This window comes from Prenolepis imparis, unplaced genomic scaffold (assembly GCF_030444845.1).
Source record: "Prenolepis imparis isolate NDT839.2.m4 unplaced genomic scaffold, iyPreImpa1.0 SCAF_65, whole genome shotgun sequence".
Taxonomy (NCBI): Eukaryota; Metazoa; Arthropoda; class Insecta; order Hymenoptera; family Formicidae; genus Prenolepis; species Prenolepis imparis.
The window spans coordinates 110-20,403 of NW_028141223.1; the positions used below are offsets into that span (position 1 = coordinate 110).

The 20,294-nt window shown below is 34.2% G+C and overlaps 1 protein-coding gene and 1 pseudogene across 1 annotated transcript; both read left to right on the top strand.

Annotated features, from left to right (window-relative positions):
- Positions 1-254: 254 nt before the first annotated feature.
- Positions 255-2,672, top strand: LOC145947311 (UDP-glycosyltransferase UGT5-like; the record flags this gene model as incomplete). Its single annotated transcript, XM_083057117.1, has 5 exons — positions 255-660; positions 737-1,059; positions 1,328-1,547; positions 1,736-1,955; positions 2,348-2,672. Coding segments are annotated over 5 exons (1,494 nt in total), but the record flags the coding sequence as incomplete, so codon positions are not given.
- A 14,794-nt stretch (positions 2,673-17,466) lies between these two features.
- LOC145947312 (uncharacterized) lies at positions 17,467-18,480 on the top strand (annotated as a pseudogene).
- The last annotated feature ends 1,814 nt before the right edge of the window (positions 18,481-20,294 follow it).

A 20,294-nucleotide genomic window follows, 5' to 3' on the forward strand; every position in this document is an offset into this window, starting at 1 on the left:
TGATAAAATTTTACGATTTTATGATACCTCTATGATATATTGTAGCATTTTATGAAAATAATTGTATATATTAAATATTTTCCGATTATGACTACAAAAGCTCCATGTCTCTTTCTAAAAGATATCAAGATTATAATTTAGGTGCATATTGTGTATAATTATAGGCCTCAAATATATCGCTTATTACTTTTCATAGCTCCAGAAATCGGTAAATATTAAACGATATAATTATACTAATCTTCACAACTTTATAGGTGGCCTTCAGACCGGTAATGGAGGAAGTGGCTCGTAGAGGACATGAGTTGACAGTTTTTACGCCGGCTCCCATGAACAATTCGTCTCTTCAGAATTACACCGAAGTAAAGTTGAATTATTCCTCTTACAAAGTGAACGAGAACGTGGACGTATTTGCGTATACTAAATTAGGGATATGGCCGATTCTGAATCATTTCTATCAACGTAATGAAGAAATGACCGATAGTGCACTATCCAATCCAGTCATGCAACAGCTAATATCATCCAACTACACCGGAAAGTTTGACTTGATCATAGTCGAATCTCTAGTTTACGACGCATTTTATGCGCTATCGCACCGCTTCAACGCATCGTTGATTGGAATCACGTCGGTACCGCTTATGGCTATTCATCATTACACATTCGGTAAGCGGAATGTTTAATATTCGTGCATATGTGTGTACAATTATGTCCCAACCAATTGTAATTGTGTTTCTCGCAGGAAATCCCATATCGTGGGCTTATTTGCCGGATTTATTAGCGAATGATTTGGATGAAGATATGAATTTGATAGATCGTTTCTTCAACGCGTACTACAGCATTCGTCAATTATGCTGGTATCGATATGAGATTATCCCCGTGCAACAGAAGATGGTCAGGAAACATTTTGGGGACACCGTGCCGCCCGCTCATCAGCTTGCCTCAAATATGGCATTATTGTTAGCGAATTATCATCCATTTCATCATCCAAACGCATACGTTCCCGGAATCATTCCCATAAGAGGATCTCGTCAAATCACTCAGAAGAACCATAGTCTACCACAGGTGCGTATAAGAGCAATGTAAACCGTAAACAGAAAATGTCGTTGCAACATCTGCTAATATTAAGCTGCAACATCTTAAAACGTTTGGCACGAAAACATACTACGCATACAAATATACATATACGTACACAAAGTTTCCATTGTTGTAACATTTTTGTTGCAAAATGTTTCTAATATATAATATGATACAGATACTGCTTTTATCTCAATGTTGCAACATAAAATTAAAAAGTAAAATTAATTAAAGCAGAACGTGTGCATTTTTGTAGGACCTTCAGAAAGAATTGGATGACGCGAAGGAAGGATTTATATATTTCAGTTTAGGCTCCAATATAAGAGGTAATTTTCTATCTATCGAAAGACGTGACATGTTTCGTACAGTTTTTGAAAAATTACCCTACAAAATAGTGTGGAAGTTTGAGTCCGATTTCCCGAATAAACCAAACAATGTTATTATGAGGAAGTGGTTGCGGCAGCATGAAATTCTAGGTTTGTAGTTTTTATTGCATGAAATCTCTATATGGAATATTGATAAATAGATTAAAATGGCTAATTTTTCTTTAAGATATCTAAGAAATAAATTTACAAAAATAAATGACACATGAAAAAAGATAAAAATGTATGTAATACCGTCGAAAATTATCGATTATATAAAAGTTATCTGTTTATTTTATTAGCACATCCAAACATACGGCTTTTCATGTATCAAGGAGGCTTACAGAGTACCGAAGAAACAATAGAAAATGGAGTACCTGTAATTGGCTTCCCCGTTATTGCCGATCAACACTATAACGTAAAGCAACTGGTAAATCATGGTTCGGGAAAAAGCTTCAGCATCACCGACGTGACCGAAGACGAGCTCAAAGAGGCTATATATGAGATCATTACGAAATCTAGGTAATTTCTTTGTTTTTTTTTATTATCAGCCGTGGATCCGTCTTTTAAAAAATATGCACATATCCTATAGTTATCAATATCTCGAAATTTTTTTTTACTTTTGATCTCAATTTTCAATCTAACTTTTATTTGTTATTTTAAGCAGTTAGATCATTTTTGAAATATTTAACCTACAATTTTCAAAAGCATTTCTTTTAAATCTCTAAGTGAAAAACTGTTCGTTTACTGTCAGGGCACAAAATAGGAACTCAATTTCTCTATTAAAGCTCGAAATTTTCTAGAACCTATAAACATAAACGAATTGAGAAATAGAAAGCAAATTTTTCGAAAATAGAAGCAAATTTTGAGATGTTTGAGCAATTAATTTATTTGTGCTATCTCTCTACTTTTAGTTACAAGAAAAATATGCTGAAGTTGCGCGACTTACTGCATGATGTGCCGTACGATCCATTGAACAATGCCATTTGGTGGATCGAGCACGTCATACGTCATAAAGGAGCACAGCACCTTCGGAACAAATCGCGAGATATGCCCTGGTACAAGAGTCAACTATGGGACATAATAGGACTTATATTAATATTACTTCTTTTCGTTACGTACATATTATATTACGTAGCATGTATTATTTATCATTACTTTATATTAATTATCTGTTCCATCGGCAAACGCGTAATTGCACGTATCAAACCAGTGTCCAGCGCGAAGAAGCAACATTGATAACATTAAATAAAGATGATCTAAAACAACATTTTTACTATAAATTATTTATAAAAAAAAATATATATATAAAGTTACTACGAATTCTTATATATGTATATGTATTGTCATTTTTACGTCCCAGATTACCTTACATCTTGCATAGCACTTGCGTGATGAAAAATAAGTGGATGATAACAAAATATAAAACATAATAACGCAATCAAAATGTTTCGAACAATGAATTAAGGGGATCCTAAATGGTTCTGCCGTACCGACAGAAATGATTATATTTTTCTATATCGAAAACTTTTTACACAATTAAAGTGAATATAACCAGTGAAAAATTTAAGTTACAAACCCATGTACAATCGTATAATTATAGACCTCTCTTCACGCTGAAAGTTGCAAACCCATGTAGAATCATAACAAAAAATATAAGACAAAACACATAAAAAACAGAATAAAAAATTAATACAAACATTAAAAATTAAAAAATTATTAAAATTAATACAAATAAAAAAAATAAAAAAATTTTAATTAAAAAAACTAGGCACTGCTAAATTAAACAATATGTTAAAGTTAATTTTGAAATTTAGCAGTGCCTAGTTTTTTTAATTAACATTTTTTTATTTTTTTTTAATTGTATTAATTTTAATAATTTTAATAATATTTAATGTTTGTATTAATTTTTTATTCTGTTTCTTATGTGTTTTGTCTTATTTTTTTGTTATGATTCTACATGGGTTTGCAACTTTCAGCGTGAAGAGAGGTCTATAATTATACGATTCTACATGGGTTTGCAACTTAAATTTTTCACTGGTTCATTATACGACTCTATAGGTTTGCAACTTAAATTTTCCACTGGTACAAAAGTTTCTACTTTCACTTGGCGAGCAATTTTTTTATATCATTACTTTTGTAGTACGATTCTACATGGGTTTGCAATGGATAATTTTTCATATGATTCTACATGGGTTTGCAATGGGTAATTTTTCACTACTGGCGTGCCCATACTAGGCGCCTGTTTTTAAAGGTTACCTTTTTTTAAAGGTAAGTTTTTATAGGGATATCATTCATTTTTGTATATGATTTAGATTTACTAGGGTTGCTCAAATAATGCCATTTTTTCAGAAACTATTTATTAAACAGGTTTGTAATGTTTTTAAACATACATGGATATTTCTTCTTTTTAAATATATATTATTTTTGAATATAATCTCAATCAACTTCTATAACCTTATACCAGCATGGTACAAGTATATGTATGCTTTTACTGTATCAACTCTTGTTTTTTCTACGTAACCATGTCATCGCAGCTTTAATCATCCCCTCATCATCTTCCCAATCTTGTTTCGCAGAGATCTTTAAATTATATGTTTAACACAGTTTAGCGATAGCTTCCAATATTTAACTTTTTGAACCACTTAATTAAATGCACTTCGCGAAATAAGGTTCGCAAGATAAAGAGGGCGTGATTTAAATGTGAAAACATGGTTACGTGGAAAGGACAAAAGTTGGTACAGTAAAGGCAAGTAAATACATATAATGTATCGTACTGGCATAAAGCAATAGAAGTTGATTGAGATTACCATGTATATTGTGTATAAATTGTTGAATAAATATTCTGAAAAATAATGTAGGGCATTACTTTTTGAGCAACTCTAGTACTATTTCAAAAGATTACAATGTCCTCATTCTGTATCTGTAATGTAAAACATATTTAAATCATTAGAATACGGACATATATGCAAAATATACTGTTTCTTTATTTTATATTAACAATTATATACTTATGAAAGAAATAGTAGCATAGGATGGCAGCGTAACAAGATAGTAGTTATTATTGTGAAAGAAATATAGAACATCACATATAAGTAGTATTGCATATCACATGTATGTAGTATACATTGCAAAATGTAGATTCTTCTATTTCTTTCTTGAATACATATTTATATAATGATATTTGCAACTACTTTCTTGTTATGTTACCTTGTTACGTTACGTTATGTTAATCTGTCACATTTATATATTCAACGCTGAATATAGTTCAAAAAGTGGATCGAAACGTACGTTCTTTTGTAATCTATATATAGAATTTGTTTTTATTAAAAAAACCTTTCTTCTAATTTTCCTTTTTATTTGTGCTCCACCTCCTGTGCTGGCTCTATATAGCCTTTCACCCCGTTTATTTTGATATAATCATTTATATTTTATAAAAAAAGTATATAAATTGCAACCTATTTTTTAAAAATCAATTATGTGTTTTCTTCACACCAATGGTTGGTCTCATTATTATGTGCATAAAAGTATTAAGGTAAGATTACCGAAAACTAAATATTTCACAAGATATTTTATTTTTTATGTCAAACTACTATAAACTTTAAGCCTTATAATTCGGAAAGTATTTAATAAAAAATAACTTAATTATATGTTTTGGAAAGCTTTCGAAATAAGCTACAAGAATATGTAATAAAAAATAGTGGGTTCCATTTAAGAAATTGAAAGTGATCTTCACGTGACCGTGACAACACTCTTCAAAATCATAATAATATTGCTATGTAATGTGCCACTTAAAACCCTACAACTTTTATCCGAAACACTTTTCTGTAAAACTTATATTTTTCGAGAATTTTCAAGGTTTCCATACTTTTTCATCACCCTGTATAATAAAACGCGACCGCACACGTGCACGTGTGTATGTATGCACAGTTATCGCATCGGCGCCTCTGCGAGTTCAAATCGAAGGAATGGATCAACGACCACAGACTATGCTACGCGGTCAAAATTTCATAACATTTATCAGTAAATAAAACAAAATAAAATAAATGATATATGTATATAAATGATAGTTATCAAAAAAGGGGGGAAGAAGAAAGATAAAAATATACACAACAGAATTAGATAAGATATATGACAAGAGCATTCTAAATCTGGATGCTATGTTGATAAAAAAAATAATTTACGTGATATTGCAATTGTGATCGATCATCCGTCAATCGTTTTGTAAATAATGCATTGTTTGAACAAATTCGTGGTGAAATGTAACAGGCTATCTTTATTTCGAAACATTTCGAAAAGGATTAAATATTGACTTGACAAGCTTTCAATCGAAATATTTCAGAATCATCGTTTAGGCCGGGTCTACAATAGGTGTAGTAAGCCCTAAGCGTTAAGAAATTGATCAATTACAGTCAAGTATGAGGAGAATATTGGACTGTAATTGGTCAATTTTTTAAGGCTTAGGGCTTACTACACCTATTGTAGAATCGGCCTTACTAATTTATTTCACGTGCGTCATTAAAACTTAGTCCATACTATTATCAAAGGTAACACAGGACCACAAAAAAAATGTTTGTTTTGGTTCTGAAACTAGAGTAGATGTTTCTTATAGATTTTGGGTCCCTGAATCCGAATCTGTAACCCGTTTTACTCCATCACGTCTAGTTTTCTAGATAATCATAAAATAGAGTGAAAAATTTGTAAAAAATGGAAGGAAACAAAGTTTTTTTTTTAATAACTTTTTTTTCAGAGGTATGTAAACGTAAATTCAAATTGTTTTGTAATATGTAAATGAAAATCTATCCATTTGGTTAATTGAAAACCATTTTTATACAAATGGCGGAAGGGGGGGGGACTAATGTGTAATTGACCCCCAAAATTTTTTGAATAACTTTTATAGGACAAATTTTTTTTTAAATATAATTGGAACTAAAATCTATTAGAAACACCTACCCTAGTTCCAACTATATAAAAAGAAATTTTGTCCTATGAAAGTTATTCAAAAGTTTTGGGGGCCAACTTCACATTAGTCGCCCTTCCGCCAATTATACAAAAATGGTTTTTAATAAACCAAATCGATAGATTTCCATTTGCATATGGGTGATTCTACAAAAATAGGAATTATTTGACATTATTTTTGTCCACATCCTTTTTAATATATTTGATGGATTATAACTGGCATATGATGTGAAACTAGGTATGTTATTATAGTTATAAAAGCGGCCAGTCAATAAAATATGTATTTAAGATTTTATGAGCATTTTTCCAAAACTTATGGTCAGGAGACTGGAAAGATTTCCAAGAAACTAAGATTTAAATAAAAAAATTAACGAATAAATATTTAAAAATTTATATTGAAATTAAAAACTGGTATCATTTTTACAAAAAAAAAATCTGCAGTTGCAATCACAAAATTTCTTTCATAGGAGAATATTGAATAAGTAAGTAAAATAATAAAATAATTGCCAATAACTTTCAAGAAACAATGCGAAACGCTCTTTAAATACAAAGATACATTCGTTTTAATATACATTTATCAATCTCCCGGTTAGTGCCTAGTCTCCTGTCATATTATTTTCCAAGGAACTGAGAATAGGGACTGAAAACCAGGGGACTGAGAACCAGGGGACTGATAATTTTGAGGTTTATAAATGAAAAATATCTTGTTTGAATTATATAGAGGTTTAAATAGTTGAGGAAAACTTAAAAGTTAAACTTATATATAATTTACACATTAAATGAAAGTTAATAAAAACAATAAACTTTTAACATAACACTTACCAGGGGACTGAGAAGTTGACTGATCCAACACGTATTCATTATAACAAATCACGCGAAATGAAATTAATAAAAATAAAAATAAATAAAAATGACTGACGTACGTTAACTTTACTTCAAACTCATTCATTCGGTACAAATAGCTATTTCGCTGAGACCGTATATGACTTTACATCTTTACAATGCAAATAATTTTAATGTCAGGGGACTGAAAATTAAATCTTGAGACAAAGTTTAATAACGTTGTTTATTAATAAAATAAAATTAAATAACATAAATAATACAGTTGTTGATATCAGTGACTAATGTAAATTAGTTATCACACATAAAAATTTTATATAATTTTAAAATTATTTTGTGACAATGTATTATAATTTGCATTCTGGGTTTGTGACACACCAGGGAACTGAGAATTTCTTATTTATAAGATAAGTTTTGAAAATAAAAACATTACTTTACCTCTTTTTTATTATATGTCTATATGTATTCAAGTATTATCTTCATTTTAATTCAAAATAAAATCCAATTTAATGTTAATTTAAGTATAAAAATACAAGAGCCGCAAAAAATTACTATTTTTGTAGAATCACCCATATATCAAAACAATTTAAATTTTCGTTCACATATTTTTAGAAAAAAAAAGTTATTTAAAAAAACCTTTATTTTCTTCCATTTTTAACATTTTTTTCGCTTCATTTTACGATTATCTAAAAAACTAGACGTGATAGAGTAAAACGGGTTACAGATTCGGATTCAGGGACCCAAAATCTATAAGAAACATCTACTCTAGTTTCAGAAACAAAACAAAAAAATTTTCTTGTGGTCCTTTGTAATTTATCATTGTATATTTTTCCTTTCCCCCGCATCAAATTCTTATTTTGATATTTTAAAGAAGAGATTTTTTATGTGAGAGAGGTCAATCACTCACGAAATGAATGTTTGATAATATTAAATGGTATTGCTTTTTTTTATCAAGCTCTAAGTTCTCAAATACACAATCTGAAAAATTTAGTTAAAAAATATTTTTATCTTTCTCCAAGAGATATGCATTTCATAAAATTGAAAGATTATTCCTATACTAACAGAAACAGCGAAGAAGCAAAAAGATCATTGTACCATTCGATAAATTAAAGAAGCATAATATACTAAAGAATGCGTCATAATTTAATTTACAGAGCTAAATCTCTGGAATAACGAGTGGCATTCTGGTCAAATTCTCTAATAAAATCTTAAAAGATAACATTATCTGTAATTTTATTTTATATTTTATCATTAATAAAATACTACGATGTGGGATCGGTTGCGACACGCTGCATGCAAGCTCTCTTCTTCTTCCCCCTTCTCCTCTCTTTCTCTTTTTTATCGTTCCATTGACACCTTCGGTTGATCGCGTCACGCTCGCTTGACGCATTCATAATTCAATATCAATAAATGCGAATCTCGTCGATTTTGCCGATAAAGCTTACGAAATTACACCCGGATCCGATTTATTGCCGTTAAACAAGGAGCATCCTTATATTTATCTCTATATATAAGTGCCGTCTGTCTGTCTGTCTGACCGCGAACTACTTCCACATTTGTGGATCGATCTTCTCGAAATTGGTACCAAAATTTCGCAAATTTTTCGGCGGTGACTGCTGTGTGGGTTTTTTTTAATTTTTATACACCCACGCATCCACCCACGCGCATGCGCATTTATGGACCGATTTTCTCGAAATTGGTATCAAAATTGTGCAAATTTTTCGGGGATGGATACTATTTGGTTTTTTAAAAGTTTTACACTCCCACCCACCCATTTACGCACCCATCCACGCACTCACACATTTATTGACCGATTTTATCAAAATTGGTACTAAAATTTGGCAAATTTTTCGGGGATGGATACTATTTGGTTTTTTAAAAGTTTTACATTCCCTCCCACCCATTCACGCACCCACCCACGCGCGCGTGCATTTATGGACCGATTTTCTCGAAATTGGTACCAAAATTTTGTAAATTTTTCGGGGATGGCGACGATGTGTTTTTTTTTTAATTTTACACCCCCAATCACCCACCCACGAGCGGGCGCATTTATTGATCAAACTAAAATTTTGCAAATTTTTCGGGGATGAACACGTGGGTTTAAAAAAAATTTTTTTTTTATATATTACAGAGGAAGCTTAGTTTTCGTGAAAAAAATTGTTTTCCAGATTTCTATGCTAATGCGTTCAGAATGTTCAAAAACATCGAAAAATAACATTTTTTTAAATGTTTGTATGTGTGTTTGTGTGTATGTGTCCACCGACATTTTTTTAAATTTAAATATCTCAAGAACTGTTTGACTTGCAGCGCTCCAATTTGGCATACAAGTAAAGTAGTACAACACTTTTATTTAATGTTATTTTTATAAAAATTCATACAATGTTTTATTTTTTATAAAATTTTAAATTTTTTGAGAAATATTTGTTATGGTTTTAACTTTCGTAAATTTTAAGATATCCGGATAAATTTTTTTACATGAATAGACTATCGTTAAATACTAAGAAAGGATTATGCAATGGCACAAGATTCGTAAAGGACTATGCAATGGCACAAAATTCATTGTTACTGAATTGAAACCTAATCTTATTTATGCGGAGGTTCTGACTGGTCCTGCCCGAGGTCAGATTGTATTCATTCCAAAGATCGATTTCAATACAAATGATTTGGAACTTTTTCAACATCCTGTATTTGCTCATGGTCAATTCTATGTAGCATTCTCAAGAGTAACAAAAAGGCAAAATGTGAAAATTAAGATGAATTAAGCAATCAAGGACATCTCATTGAGGAAAATACAAAATCTTTTACGAGAAATGTCGTTTACAGAGAGATTTTATAAATTAAATAATTTGAAAATTGTATGAGAGCTAATAATATAGCGGGTGAACGGTGAATAATTAAACCGTAAAAAAAAATCTTTATAAATAATAAAAAATATATAAAATATATGCTAAATAAAATATTTATAATATTTGTAATATTTAAATTAGTGGAAAAACAAATTATGTTCATCCCAGAAAAAAAACAACACTTTGATAACATTTTCGAGAAAATCAGTAAATGAAGGATAAAAAAATAAAATTTAAAAAGAATTATAAAAATTTAAAAAAAGGGTTATATATAGAAGCTTTGAGGACCGCGCGAAGCGCGGTCCGAAACGCTAGTTGAAGTAATAAGGGACCAGTAGGCTGCAGAGAATAAGCATAAATAAATTAAACGAGTGCTTTTTGATAATACAACGTTACAATTAAATGTCCCTAAGTATCTTGTATTTATATAAAATGTATCTTTAGTCTCTACATCATGCTTTTTATATATCATATTTAACATGTTGCATATAATCTTTTTTTATTTTGTAGAAAAGGTTGAATTTATTCTCTCATCGAGCCACTCAATTCTAAAACAATTTTTCTTACACGTATAACGACGAACCACATCACTCTTCGGGATTTTTACCGCTAGCAAAATAACGATGAGATTTGTTATTCAATGCGAGAAACACCTTGAATAGCAATATCCATTATCGCGCAATTACAGTTGAACGAACACCTCGTTTCATCGTGATTGGATTAGGCTTTATAGGAGCGAGGAGAAGAAGGAAGATATGGATCGAGTGAAAAAGGAAGCGGGAAGATTTCTCAAAGAAGCGGGGAAGAGTGAGTATCGCGGAGACGGTATCGCTTTAATCCGCCACGGGAAAATCTTGTAAATAATTGAAGCAATGATTCGGCTCGGTAGCACAGAGACGACAACAATCCTGCAAAGAGATCGGCGCGAGAAGAGAAAAGGAGAATATCTCATTCATTTCATTTCATTCGCACGAATCGATTACTCGATGCGATTGAGAAACGAGGTGACTCTTGCGACAAATTTCGGAAAAAAATCGAGACCAAATTAAGACGTAAATGTACTATCGAGTAACGATAATTCTTGATCTACTGGTAGAAAATTGGTAAGAATTATTCGCCAATCAGATAATATTTACGATGTGACGCGCGGAAATGAACGCCTTCAGCTTCGTATGTAAAGATTAAACAAAGATCTCCAATTACATGTGTCGTAAGACATAATTTCTCACAATTTGCATCAAATCCTCGCGATTGTAAATACACACCCATTTATTCGCATTAACGCACAATGTCTCTCCTCCGTGACGTCTCTTTGCCGACAATATCGCGTATTCACGCGCAACAATTCCGGATCCTGTAATGTGCTGACGAAAGTTTCCTTTGCATGAATACCCAAGTATGTAAATGTCTCCATGACGACGTTAGAGACGTTTCTCCTCGCCTTCAAGTGTCGCTTGAGAGTTTTCGTCGTTCGGCAACTGCGTCGTGTCATTTGAACTTGTTTACAATATACTGGACGTATTGACGAAGTCGCATAAACTTAGAAAAGAACAGCGAATATTTATCAAAATCACAAAGTGCCTTATGCTTGATTTATTCCTATAAACACTAGATGATCTTTTAAAATAATTGCGATAATTGTTTTTTGACTATCACGAAGAGATTTGCTATTCTATCAATTCTTATAGTTATATTTTCTTTTTCAATTCACACAACAATATTTTCGTATAGATAAAACTTTGATGGATCGTAGGGGATGCGAATATTTACTGTGTATTAATTAAAGTCGATAATTGTAATAATACATATGTACATATGTGCCCCGACCCGGGCACGCCAAGTTTTTGTTCGTTATTTGAATCCTTTCAATGCCGGGTCTAAATCGTTTTGATAATGCAGATAACATCATTCATAAAAATACAATGGTAATTCTGTGATAAATTTTATATTCAGATCAGATAATAATTTGCAAAATTAATACACATTTATATTTAGCTGAGTAGTTTTTTTAAATATTTAAAATAATAAGACAAATTCTTTTTTTATAAAATTTATTTCGCGCAATTTTTTGATAACATTATTTTTTATAGAAATATGTTTTTTTACAATAATTTAAAAACATTGTTTTTGTATAACACTTTTTACATGACACGTAAACTTGGTGCCCTTTTTTTACCTTTTTTTAAAAAAATATTTTTTTTTGTTATATCAGTTTTTTTTTTGTAGTATATATTTATTCAAACATCTTAAAATAAAAAAGCAAAGAACTCGCCACCACCCCCGTTATATTTTATCAAAATACGACGGTCCTCTTTGCTTATAGTAAATACCACAGATCTTTCAAATTTCTTTGCTTACTCTTTCGCAAGATTAACGAATAATTACAAACCAATATGTTAGAAATATACATTTATTATTACATTTATTATTATATGAAGCTTTATTCATGAAATTGTTGCTGATTTATTGATGAGACATTTCTTTATATAAGATTGATCGAAATGAAATTATTAAGTGATTAATTATTAATTATAAATTTGATATTACAAAAATATATTTTTAATTAAATATTTTATATATAACTAACGAAATTAATTAGATTGGTAGACTTCACAAACCAATCTATATGGCTCTGCTTAAATTAAACATAAAACAATCTATATAAGATTTGGCTATGAGAGCTCTAGCGCAGTTATTGGGGCGCAGCACTTGTCAAATGAAATAAACATATCAATATTTCATCACATTTAATGTGAGTCTAAATATACATTGAACATTTATAAAAAATTGGCGAACGTTTCGGCTCTTTTTTTTAGCCTTTCTCAGCGCATAATTTAAACCGTGATACAATAATTGAATAAGTAAGCTATTGGTAAGTGACATGTTCAAGTCGAAATAATGGTGGATAATTCAACGGGATCATCTTCAATAACGGCTTCTCTCCGGGGTTGTTGGACCCAAGACGAGAGAATTAAATATTCTATGTCGCCATATCTGAGATGAAGACCTTATTATTGCAATCGGTAGTGTTAGAAATTTACAATGCTTCGGTATGTATAAACTTACAGATATTTGAATCTCATCTTTGGTGGAGTTGCACATTATCATACAATCACCGTGGATCCGTCTATATGTTGTGAGGATCAGATTACAAACGTATGACTAATGACAAGGCTAAACTGTTTGGTAGCTATAAAGAGCTCAATATGTATGACAAATAAATAACGACCAAAAACACGTACGCAGAAATCAACAATATATGTGTTAAGTAAAATAATAATAATAAAGTCAAACATATAAACGAGTAGTGATGGAACTATATAGTAAATAAATTTAAATTAAAAATAAAATTAAAATAACGAGGTCAAACGGATAAAATTAAGTATAAATTTACGATTAATATTGTGGAGATAAACCAAGTATATGAGGTATGAGAGTAATAAAATGTCGGGATAAAATTATTATTATAAAGGTCTGAAGATGAGTATAAGATCCAACAAGCTGATAATTAAAATGAAAAGAAGATAAATTAACCGAGAACAAACATGCAAGACAAAACGTTATAAAGGATTTCATATTTTCGGGAGTCTATTTATTAGAGACAGATAACTATCCGGCAAAAATTCCGTATTTGTTTGTAGATTTAGGCTATTCTTTTGTCTTTTTATGAATAGCATTTCAGATACCAATCTTTTTCCAAGAGCCGGTTCGTTATCTAATATTTTTACCTCGTCCCACTTAAAATCGTGATTTAATGTTAATCTATGGTCAGAGATTATAGAGCGATTTGCGGTATTTCTTTTAATATGATTTCGGTGTTCTTTAATTCTTGTATTTAGTTGTCTATATGTCTGACCCATATAAGACGCGTTACAATTTTTGCATTCAATCTTGTATACTATATTACTGCAATTGTTGTTTTTTATAGGGTCTTTATTGACTTTTATAAAATGGCGCATTTTGTTTAAGCCAGTGTATGCGATTCTAGCATTTATTTTATTCGTGACCGTTTTGAATTGTTCCGATATGATAGGTATGTATATGGTATAGGGAAGAAGAAAACCCGTTCCTCGCTCTGCTTACATGTGGTGTTATCAGTGTTGGTATGGTGATTACAAATGTAATGTAATCTTTTACGCATTGTTTCAAATACAAGGTCCAACGGGTAGTCATTGTTAAGCAGAACCGTGATGCATAGTTCCAGATTTTTTTGATATGATGGATGAGATAGGTATATTGCTCGGTCGACCAGGCCGATTATGATGTCTAATTTTTGGCACATTGGGTGTTGTGAATGGAAATTAAGATATCTGCCAGAAAATGTCGTTTTGTGAAACCAATCGAATGTGATGTGATTATCCAGTATTAGTAGTAAATCCAAAAAACTTAATTTGCCGTTCTTATTAATTTCAATAGTGAATTGGAGGCGAGGATGGAAAGAGTTAAATACTTGTAGAGTATGATTATGTAATGGTGGAGGAACAGTAAGTACTATGTCATCAACATAACGCATGTAGAAGGAAGGAATGAACTTTAATAATTCCAATGCTCTGTTTTCAAGATCCTGTAGAACGATATCAGCAATGATGGAGGACAACGGTGAGCCCATGGGGGTACCAAAAGTTTGTTTATATATTACTTCATTGAAAACGATTTTCTATTTCCTGTTCCTATTGCCTATTGCCTGGCATTGTGCAAGGGGCTTTACAAATAATGTAAAAATAAAATTATTTTTTATTTTAAAAATATTTTTTAATATTAGGTTAATGAAAATTATGTAATAAATTCTTTGTAGAAAAAATTATGATAAAAAATATTAATTTTAGTGATTTTTTATAACTTTAAACAAATATTGAATATATTATAATAATATTGTTGTGTCCCCGTATTTGCCGGCTGCCGGATGTATATGTATTCTGGCGAGAAGTTTGGCAAGGAAGAAAGACATCTCCGAGCACGTCACTAAGAAGTTGTTGATTTAAAACAAAAAGGGGTTGTCAGAGAGTTTTGGATCGGCCGTAAATACGTGCGGACATGTTTCGTTACGGTCTGATGCATATTTTATTATTTTGTTATTTGGTATTATTTGGTATTTTGTTATTTGGTTTTTACTTTACGTGTTATTGTTAATAAAGTTCTTCCGTGTTTTACGTGAGCGTCTTTATTTCGCGGCGCGAGTGTGAGAGAGTGCGTGTTACGTGGTTCGATCTTTGATAAGTCACGCAGTCGGCCCGTGAGCGCAACAATATAATTTTATTTTCTAAACACAAATTCAACGTTTATTTGGTTATTGGTATTAATTTCGAAATTGATTTAAAAATAATATAAAGTTTTTTTCTAATATAATTGTAAAAATTATCAGTATTTATATATACTAATTTAATTTTATAATAAAATATAAATAAAATATGAAATATATAATATAATATATGTAATATAATTTGTTGCGTACACAAATAAAACGCGCGCGCAATAATATAAACAAAAAAATATAAATAATATAAATAAACTTATCGTCGAATAAAAGATGTATACACACACGCGCGCGCGCGTAGTGTCATGCTTCATTTTTGTGTGTATGTATAATATGTATTTTTTATTTCACGATAAGTTTATTTATATTATTTATATTTTTCTTTGTCTACATTATTTGATATACTACCTATCGAAAAATTTCTTTTTTATAGATAGTCTTGCTGATGCGTCAAGAAAAGCTTATAAAGCACAAGAAACGTCTCACTTGAGCAGTGATTCATCTGATTTAGAGGCACATTGTGCAGCAAAACGACAAAAGAAATTACCACTGCGATACCAAATAAGCGCAGTGATTCTTCCGATGTAAATGTAGCATCAGAAAAGTATGTAAACTCACAATCAGAAAAGCGAACTAAACGTTCTGTTGTTCCGCCTTTTCCCGAATTTCAAAGTAAGTAATAATATCTGAGTATGAAATAAAGATGCTATTATTTTTCGATATTTAGACATTTATTATATTATATATTTAAATTATTAATATTCAATTTATTATATATTATTATAATTTATATTAATTTATTCTTCGTTTATGCATATTTGAAATGAAATTAATTCTATGACATAATATGGACGCAGTTATGCAATATGGAACCAACCACTAATTTCTTTTTATTTCGAGATTTTTATTACAAATTGTGCCTGATACATTAAGGCACAATTTGAAATAAAAATCTCGAAATCGAAAAAATTGGTGATTGGTCCCCCCCCCCCCCCATATTGCATAATTGCGTCTATATTATTAGTGTTTTTCCATTTTTTTCTGTTTTTATGTTATGCTTGAAATAATTATGTTCACAATTCTATTTTTAATTCAAATTACAGAAATTATAGAAATAAATTATTTGGCAAAAAATATATACATATATGTATATTGCAGGTAAAATTAATTTGGATATCAAATATTATAAAAAGATATTTTGTGTTGCTAAACTTAACAATTTTAAATAATCATTTAAATAGTCATAAAAAAATTGTTAATAAATTTTTTGATTACAGTTTATTAAAAAGTATAATCAAATAATTTAAGATAATTAATTATAAGATAATTTAATGTGCATTAAATGAAACAATAATAATTTAATAATTATAAATTATTTAATTTTTTGATTGTTTCATTTACACTGTTACAATTTCTATTTATACAGGGTGAACCAATAACACTGTCACATACATATTATATACAGGGTGGCCAAAATAAAACGTGACAAATTTTTATCTCCAAAAATATTGTTTCTAGAGAAAAATGTTTCAAATAAAAGTTGTAGGATTTTTAGGGGTGAAGAAGTTGGCGCTACTGACTTTTTTCTAAAGGGTGATTTTCAAGGTCATTTGAAGATTTTTTTTAAAAGTATGTTTTTTTAAATGGTACCACTATATTGTTTTTTAAATTGTGGCGATCATATCGTCACATATTCCCCGGATTACTTATAAAGACATACATCAGACGGAAACAAGAAGCGAGACGCGAGAGAAAATAAACACGTGGCAAACACAACGGACGAGACAGGTAGATAAAAACAAAAATACGAAACGAGACAAGACAATAACCTTTTGCGAAGAATCTTCGAGAGATTCGACCATCTACCATTGTCGAGCACAGACGTGCGAGCGCGACTGTAAACGCTGGATTTTTTCGAGATAATTAAAGTAGCAAAATTAACCGCTCACCAAAAAGACTCGATTCATTTCACATTATACATATATATACGATCCTAACATCCCGCACCGACGAACGAAGTAGCCAAAGTGGTGACCCCGACGTGATCGTGAATACGCGAAGAAATAAAAACATTTTTTTTAATTTGTGATAATTTCGCGATCGGTTGTCGAGTGCGTGGGAAAGAAAAAGTGATATGCCTGTGATGCGGGACGGCGAAGACGCTACTCCGCGCGTGGAACCGGAGACGCGAGCGTTCGAACAGCCGAGGATTCAAGCGCCGAATCCGCACCTGATTGCGATGCAACCGGCCAGGATGGAGCAACCACCGGGTTATTTTTTACCTGCCCCCGAGGTTAGCCGTGTGGGCATGCGTATGCCGGAGTTTACGTCGTCGGATCCGGAGCTCTGGTTCAGCATCGTCGACCGGAGTTTCCAAGCCGCCGGGATTACGGTTGACGCGACGAAGTTCGGTTACGCGTTGACGGCTATCGGACCGAATTACACGACCGAAGTGCGCGACATTATTATGAACCCGCCCCCGGAACGTGCATACGAAACGCTGAGAGCTAATTAAGAGACTTAGTTTGTCGCAGGAGCACAAGACTCGGAGGCTCCTTGAACACGAAGAAATTGGCGATCGAAAGCCGTCGCAATTTTTACGACACCTTCGTGGTCTCGCCGGAAACGTGGTTGGCGACCAGTCTTACGAACAATCTGGTTGAGTCGGTTGCCAGCTTTTCTTCAGCCGCATTTAGTGACGCGCGCGACAGATACGCCCGAACAATTGGCGGACATCGCGGATGCGATAGTCGAGGCGACCCGGGCGCCGATGTTTCAAGTGGCGGAGGCGACGAAATTTATGACGCCCCAGAGTCAGAGCGCGATTGACCCTGCGTCCTTGGTAGCGAAATTGGAGGTGCGACTGACGCAGATGCGGCTGGCGATGCAGCAAGAGATGGCGGAGCAGCTGACGGCCATACGGAGGTCAATCGAGGCGATCGGTGACGGTCGATACCGCGAGAATGATGACGACCGACGTCGTTCGCGTCCGCGTTCGCGTTCGCGTTCGCGCCCGCGAGCGCGCTCGGGAAGCCGTGGTCCACCAGCCAGCGGGATGTGGTACCATTGGCAATTTGGACCGGAAGCTCGACAATGTAGAGCGCCCTGCTCGATGCAGCAGCAGGGAAACGCGGGGGCCGGTCGCTAGTGGCGGCGAGCGACTCGAGATACGGTGCGCGCCGCTTGTTTGTAACTGACGCGAACTCAAAAGTGAACTTTTTAATTGACACGGGCGCGGATCTCTGCGTGTACCCTCGGAAAATGGTTCGAGGACCGCGACAGAGATCGACCTATGAACTTTCGGTCGCTAACGGCACACCAATATATACATACAGGACAGAGACAATGGTTCTAAATTTCGGATTGCGACGTGCGTTCTCGTGGCGGTTTGTGATCGCGGACGTCTCGCGACCGATAATCGGCGCCGATTTTCTCGCGCATTATGGACTTCTCGTCGATCTGCGTAATTCTCGTCTCGTCGACCAGGTGACGAGCTTGGCCGCGCGCGGGCGATGCATCCGATGCAATGCACCCTGCGTCAAAGCGGTTACGGGAGAGACGCAGTACCATCGGTTGCTGGAGCAATATCCGGATATTACGAGGCCGGAAGGACGTCCGAAGGATGCGATCCATGCTACGCGGCATTACATTGAGACGACGCCGGGACCGCCTGGCGCGTGCAGACCGCGGAGACTCGCTCCAGATCGGCTGGCAGCCGCGAAGAGAGAGTTTCGGAAAATGGTGGAGGCCGGAATCGCGCGGCCTTCAAAGAGCTGTTGGTCGGCGCCCTTACATATGGTGCCGAAGAAGGGTGAAGAGTGGCGACCTTGCGGCGATTATAGAGCGCTAAACGCGCGAACGATCCCGGACCGATATCCTGTGCGGAATATACAAGATTTCGCGCAAGCCTTGAGCGGAAAGAAGATTTTCACGACATTAGATCTGGTTCATGCATATCACCAGATTCCGGTGGCGGAAGAAGACATCCCGAAGACGGCGATCACCACGCCATTTGGCATGTACGAATTCCCGTACATGTCATTCGGCTTACGTAACGCGGCGCAGACGTTCCAGCGATTTATCGACGAGGTTCTGCGCGACTACGAATTTTGTTACGCGTACATTGACGACATCGTCGCGTCTTCATCGGAGGAGGAACATCGCGATCACCTGCGAGTATTGTTCGAGCGTCTGCGAGAGTACGGGGTAATAATCAACCCCGCGAAATGCGTATTCGGCCAACAAAAGGTGGAGTTTCTGGGATACGAGGTTTCCGATGGGGGAACCCGACCACTGCCGACGCGAGTGGAGACGATCCTCGCGTATCAGATGCCGAGGACGGCCAGGGATCTCCGGAGATATCTCGGTATGGTGAATTTCTACCGTAGATTCCTGCCGAGAGCCGCCGAGATTTTAGCGCCGCTGAACGACCTTCTTCACGGCAACGTCAAGGGCAAAACACCGATTTCGTGGACGCCGCGGATTCAAAAGGCATTCGAAACATCGAAAGAGAGTCTGGCACAAGCGGCTCTTTTGAGGCACCCCAGGATAAACGCGGAACTCGCTCTGTTTACCGACGCGTCCGAACAGAGCATCGGCGCGACCTTACAACAGTGAGGCAGCGACGGCTGGGAGCCGTTAGCCTTCTTTTTGAAGAAGCTAAGCCCAGCCGAATCAAAATATAGCGCTTACGACAGGGAACTACTGGCTATATACCTGGCGGTCAAAAATTTTCGACATATGCTGGAGGCACGCGCGTTCACGATTTATACGGATCATAAGCCGATAACTTTCGCTTTTCGACAAAAACCTGAGAAAAGCACGCCGCGCCAGTTCCGCCACTTGGATTATATCGGACAGTTCACCACCGACATTCGGCACGTGACGGGCGAGGAAAATGTCGTGGCCGACGCGCTTTCAAGGATCGAGGAGCTCCAGTCTCCTATGGATTACGCCGCACTG